The sequence below is a fragment of the Lampris incognitus genome, chromosome 3, assembly GCF_029633865.1.
Source record: "Lampris incognitus isolate fLamInc1 chromosome 3, fLamInc1.hap2, whole genome shotgun sequence".
In the NCBI taxonomy this organism is placed as follows: domain Eukaryota; kingdom Metazoa; phylum Chordata; class Actinopteri; order Lampriformes; family Lampridae; genus Lampris; species Lampris incognitus.
In genome coordinates this window covers 79,129,354-79,135,066 of record NC_079213.1, presented here as the reverse complement: position 1 = coordinate 79,135,066, position 5,713 = coordinate 79,129,354, and the positions used below count along the sequence as shown (strand labels likewise).

The 5,713-nt window shown below is 42.7% G+C and overlaps 1 protein-coding gene across 1 annotated transcript; it reads left to right on the top strand.

Annotated features, from left to right (window-relative positions):
• Positions 1-2,936: 2,936 nt before the first annotated feature.
• LOC130110291 (chymotrypsin-like elastase family member 3B) lies at positions 2,937-5,713 on the top strand. Its single transcript, XM_056277346.1, has 8 exons — positions 2,937-2,987; positions 3,311-3,399; positions 3,500-3,597; positions 3,904-4,032; positions 4,490-4,626; positions 4,905-5,047; positions 5,184-5,336; positions 5,499-5,713. The coding sequence occupies exons 1-8, from the start codon at positions 2,945-2,947 to the stop codon at positions 5,514-5,516; spliced, it is 810 nt and encodes a 269-aa protein (XP_056133321.1). The 5' UTR covers positions 2,937-2,944; the 3' UTR covers positions 5,517-5,713.

The following is a 5,713-nucleotide window of genomic DNA, read 5'->3' as shown; positions in this document are numbered from 1 at the left end:
TGCTACTACTACTACTACTACTGCTGCTGCTACTGCTACTACTAGTACTGCTACTACTACTATACCGTTACAACTGCAACTACTGCTACTGAATAGAAGAGAATAGAACTTTATTTGTCATTGTACAAGTACAACGAAATTTGAAAGTGCAGTTCTTATCAGTGCAAAGATCAATATAAAAGAATAAAAAACATAAAACACACACACACATTCATTTCTACATTCTACTGGACACCAACATATTGCACAAAAAGTCTGGAATCAAGACTTAGCAGCATTTAGTGCGGTTATGGCTCGGGGATAGAAGCTGTTCTTTAGTCTTTCAGTGAGCCTGTACTGCTAATACTACTCAACTTCAGTGAGCCTGTACTGCTAATACTACTGCTACTACCACTACTGCTATTACAACTACTACTACTGCTGCTACTACTACTACTACTACTATTACTACTCTACTACTGCTACTACTACTACTGCTATTGCAAGCACTACTACCACTTCTACTACTACTACTGCTACTGCTACTGCTACTACTACTACTACTACTACTACTACTACTACTACTACTACTACTACTATTACTGTACTGGTACTACTGTGCTTCTACTACTGTACTTCTACCAGGGTACCAACAGAATAAGAGAGATGAGACCATTCTGTGAAGACACCAACTTCAGCGAGCCTTGGCGTGTTATGACGTCATATTGCGTTAAGCGTTACGTGAATTAGCTAATTACAAAGACGACGTGCCTAAGTAAAGTGATTAGGAGTCTTTTCTCCGGGAACATGTGTTACTATCAGCCCAGGATTAAACCCTACTTACTAGAGCTTTCCTGCTTGCATATATCCCTTTTCAGTTTGTAGAAATGAAAATTAAGAGCAAAAAAAAAGAAAAAAGTGCCACCTGTTCTCACATAACATATAGTTCTTGTTGCAAAAAAAACAAAAAAAAACAAAAAAAAACTAAGTGAAGTAAAAAAATGGCTGGCAACAGCCCCCTCCCATTATCTATAATATGAGATACAGCATGGCACTGTAAGGCAAAAAAAAGAAGAAAAAAAGGTAGATTATAGGTTATAGGTTGGCACTACAATCTGTGCAGTGTGTTTTATGTCGTTTTCCTGTAGCATTCTTCCAATCTGCAAAAATAAAAATAAAAGAAGAAGAAGAAAGAAATGGCTCCAATTAGGACGGCAGATTCTGCAGAGGAGTTCTTGCAACGTTCATAGATCCATGACTGAATGAACAAACAACATGTGATACAATAGAAGCTAGTGTTCGCAAGTAGAAACACCAAATTATCTTTCTACCAACATGTTTATTTCTGTCCGATTCATGTTAATTTCCTTGACAAACGTTGCCCCAGATTGACATCATCTTAATTTCTAGCTTCTTGTTTGTATATTTCCGCAGAATTCCCAGTCAAGGTCTAAACAGTGCCTCTCTCACAAGCTGTAGACACACTCGCAATCAATCAAAGCTCTTTGGTAACCCAAGTCACTTTCCTCCGGTATTCAACCTTACAGTGCGAATCAGAATTAGTCTCAGTTCTGTCACTGCTATGTTATGTAAACGTCCTGCACATGTCTGCCTCATAAATCTGCAAATGACATATCTGGTGAGGAGAATTATTATAACGGAGCAAGAAAACAAACAGAGCCGTTAACTGTTGAGGCAATATTGATTTGATTTGCTTCCTAAAAGGGGAAATTTATGGATATGTGTTCTTCTCCAGAGGGTGATACTAATTTCCCCTAGGAGGAAAAGATACTGTCTGTGAGGGCCGTGAAGAATTGAGTCCAGATTCACCAGGAGCCTGGGCCCCAGCTTAGATGTACGGTTTGTTATTTAAGGGGAAAAAGTTGTTAAAGGGCTGTTTCTCTTGAACGCAACCCAAAGCTATCCAGTTCTGTGGTCACAGCAAGAAAATTTATTTCTTACACTACGCCACGCACCAACACAGCTGACGACACTAAGTCCCCCCTCTCAATTTCTCTCCTTTCCGCTCCTCTCTCTTTCTTCCCCCCCATCACACACTTTTCACAAAAGTGCCCCCCCCCACATACCACCACCACAACCACCACCACTGCACACACACACACACACATACACACACGTCTGTCTCTATGCTGATTTTATGTGTTTTTTTAATCTGTGAGTCTAATCAAGGGTGGTAATATTGCAGACTATTGCATTTTTTTAAACAAACTCTAACCACACTCACAGGTAGTTTCATGGTATCTCAAGTTACACCTGTGTCACAACCAAACTAGTCACACAACTAGTCTCATGTTGGCACTCTTTCATAAACTACACCCATGAATTATTTTCTCCCCACTTGGGTTTAAACACTTTCCTGATTACTTCCGAGCATCAGATTGAGAATATTCGGTCTTTTTCTTTTGCCACATGCGACAACCCCCATCACCTTTTCAGGCTACCATTTTGCATCCTTTGTAAAAGTGTGTTCATTTGAATTCATTTCAGAATGCAAAATGGCAGGCAGAGTATTTAGTTTTAACGAGCTAGAGTTGGATTAACGGGACAAGGCTATCAAACACAGCCTTGAGATACTTCAGTTGTATAAAGACATGCTGCATGCACGTTGGTAATCTCTAACCGGGAGCAGGTGCTAAGCCTGTCCCTCGGTTGCATTATGATAAACTTGTGCTTGTGTCCTTTCTCGCCATGCTGATATTTCCAGGGGGAGCAATTAAACATGCTGTCAGTAACCGTGCAGTCGGGCACCATTTGAATGCTTAGGGGTGCATCTGTTGAACAGGAAGTTTTTCCCAGCTAATATTGGCAGTGGCTTGCTGATAACGGAGTCTCAGGCGAGGTGGTCTGTGTAATCAGTGTCTGGTTTGACCGACATCCCGGACAGTATATAAGAGAGGTGACTTCTGAAGTACACACGGTAGACCTGTTTCTAAAAACTGGCACCATGCTGCGGAGAATAGCTTCACTGCTGCTTCTGGCAGCATGTGGTAAGTAGCGTGCCTTGCTTTGAGTGGGTTATGTTGAACAAAGAATTAGCATAAAATGATCTGGATTTCCTGCATTACAATTATCACTGCATCAGAAGTGTGCGAGGCTCTTGCATATACTGACACCATCAAATCTATCTTGTGTTAAAATATTGTTGTCTCCCTGTTCTCTATGTATGTCATGTGGGATGTATAGTATGTGTACATGTATTTACTGTATGTGAAGCTCTGTACAAAAGGTGAAAACAAATATCCTCTTGTAAGGAAAATAAAGTACCTATCTATCTATCTCCATCCAACTTGGAATACATTTTTTTTGTTAGCTTATGGATGTGGCACCCCAACATTTGAGCCCAACACCAACAAGGTGGTGAATGGAGAAGATGCTCGGCCCCACAGCTGGCCTTGGCAGGTAAACATTTATTTTAATCTACTCATGGAAGTAATCATAATTTTTCAGCTCCTTAGCTAGAAGTTTCTCCCATTCCTATGCAAAAATCGTGTGCCCCCAGATTTCCCTGCAAGTGAAGCATGGCAGCCGTTTCCATCACACTTGTGGAGGGACTCTGATAAGTCCTCGCTGGGTCCTGACTGCTGGCCATTGCATTTGGTGAATAACATATCGACACACTAGCAGCTATACAGTCCTAAGAGTCACTCAAAGCTTAGAGTAACAACTGAGTAGTTGCCACACTCTCTGGTGAGAGAGAGAGAGAGAGAGAGAGAGAGAGAGAGAGAGAGAGAGAGAGAGAGAGAGAGAGAGAGAGAGAGCATTCAGTGTCATGCTGTTGGGATGACACGCCATTAACATGCAGTGTGGTGCAAGGGCCATTATGTGTGGGTTAAGGACATATGCATGAAATGGGTGAGTAGAGTTTGAAGGGCTGGAGACTGAATGCATTACTGTGGCTTCCAGGCCTGGAGATGTCTACCGTGTGGTCTTGGGAGAGCACGATATGAGCCAGCAGGAGGGTACAGAACAGATTAGAGATGTGATGCGCATTGTCGTTCACCCTAACTGGGACATCGACCACGTGGGTGATGGGTGAGTGATCATCTTACTTGGTGCTTAGTTACACCTCAAAGGTGTAAAACACAGGAAACACACTAGGTTAGGGATGCAGAGTGGCATAGTTGACAGAGTCTTTCAATGAGGACCTCAGTTCAATACGCTGAACCCTCAAACTGGCTTCAGGGGATCTGCAGCCGACCATGCACTCTGGCATCCCAGTGGAGGGTGTGAGTAAAAATAAAACGAATCAGTCGCTATGATAGCACACCAGAATTCTATCATTATTGTTATCTGTATCTCCCATAGTTATCACTAATGCTGCTCATTAACAACCATCAGTAGCCAAAGAACGTGAATAAGGTTTGCCTCATTGTGAAAAGTTAAAAAATGCTTTAACCTGCATGCCCATCTGTGTGCTTCATAGCATCAGTGAATATGATGTGAAAAATAATGATGCAATGACCAACGGAAACTAATGATGTTCTCACAGCAACGATCTTGCCCTGCTGAAACTGGACAAGAGTCCCATTATGAACGACAATGTGAGTCCGGCTTGTCTTCCTGAGGCTGGAGAGATTCTTTCACATGGGATGCCATGCTACATCTCAGGCTGGGGAAACCTCTACAGTAATATTTTTTCATCCTAGATCTCATTCTGTCACTTAACCCGAGATTTGCTTTAGTGCAATGCGAGTGGATGTGTGTGCTTGCTGCACACACTGTCATGTGCAGTTGATGTTTGACTACAGTGCAAAGATATACAGGAAAATGTACAGTGCAAGAGAGAGAAATCAAGATTCATCAAGTGCACATGAGCAGCTTATAGAGTAGTAGTAGTAGTAGTAGTAGTAGTAGTGTGGTATGTGTAAGCATGGCTGACTGACTGACTGGTTTCCGTGTCCCAGCTCACGGCCCCATGCCTGATAAGCTGCAGCAGGCATTGCTGCCTGTGGTGCAACACAGTGTGTGTAGTCGCAGTGACTGGTGGGGCATCAACGTAAAGCCCACCATGATCTGCGCTGGAGGAGACATCGTATCAGGCTGCAATGTAGGAACCAAAATAAAAACTCTGTACTTGTCAAGATTTAATCACCTGTCATGAACAAGGACTTTTATATGACGCAAGCTCTGCTTCATCTATCTTCCTTCCTTCCTTCCCTCTTTTCTTTTTCTCTATACCTCAGGGGGACTCTGGAGGTCCTCTGAATTGCCAGGGTCAGGATGGTAAGTGGTATGTCCAGGGCGTAACCAGCTTTGTTTCCTCTCGTGTCTGCAACGAGGTGAAGAAGCCCACTGTCTTCACCCGCACCTCTGCCTTCACTGAGTGGCTCAGTGACGTGAGTTAATCAACACGGTTTACAGCGTCCCTTCACCTGTTCAAACGTTGTGTCAGTAGATGAACAGAGATGCACCGCACTGTGTGCTGTTAATGAATCACAACCAATTGCTTCCATTTCATTTATGAGTGAGAAATTCTCATGTTGACTTCTCACTTTCAGGTCATGCTTCACTACTGAGGATCTCTTCCACTGAATGGCAACAGATGATCAACTCCAGGTTATGTGATGATGTCCTGTGGCCCAATAAATAATTTTATTTTTTACTGTTCTGGCTCTGCTAATTCCTCGGTTTCACAACAGGGTGAGATCCACACTAGAGAATGTGTTAGTACTGTGTGTGTGTGTGTTCGTTGTGGACAGGAAGCACCATCTGC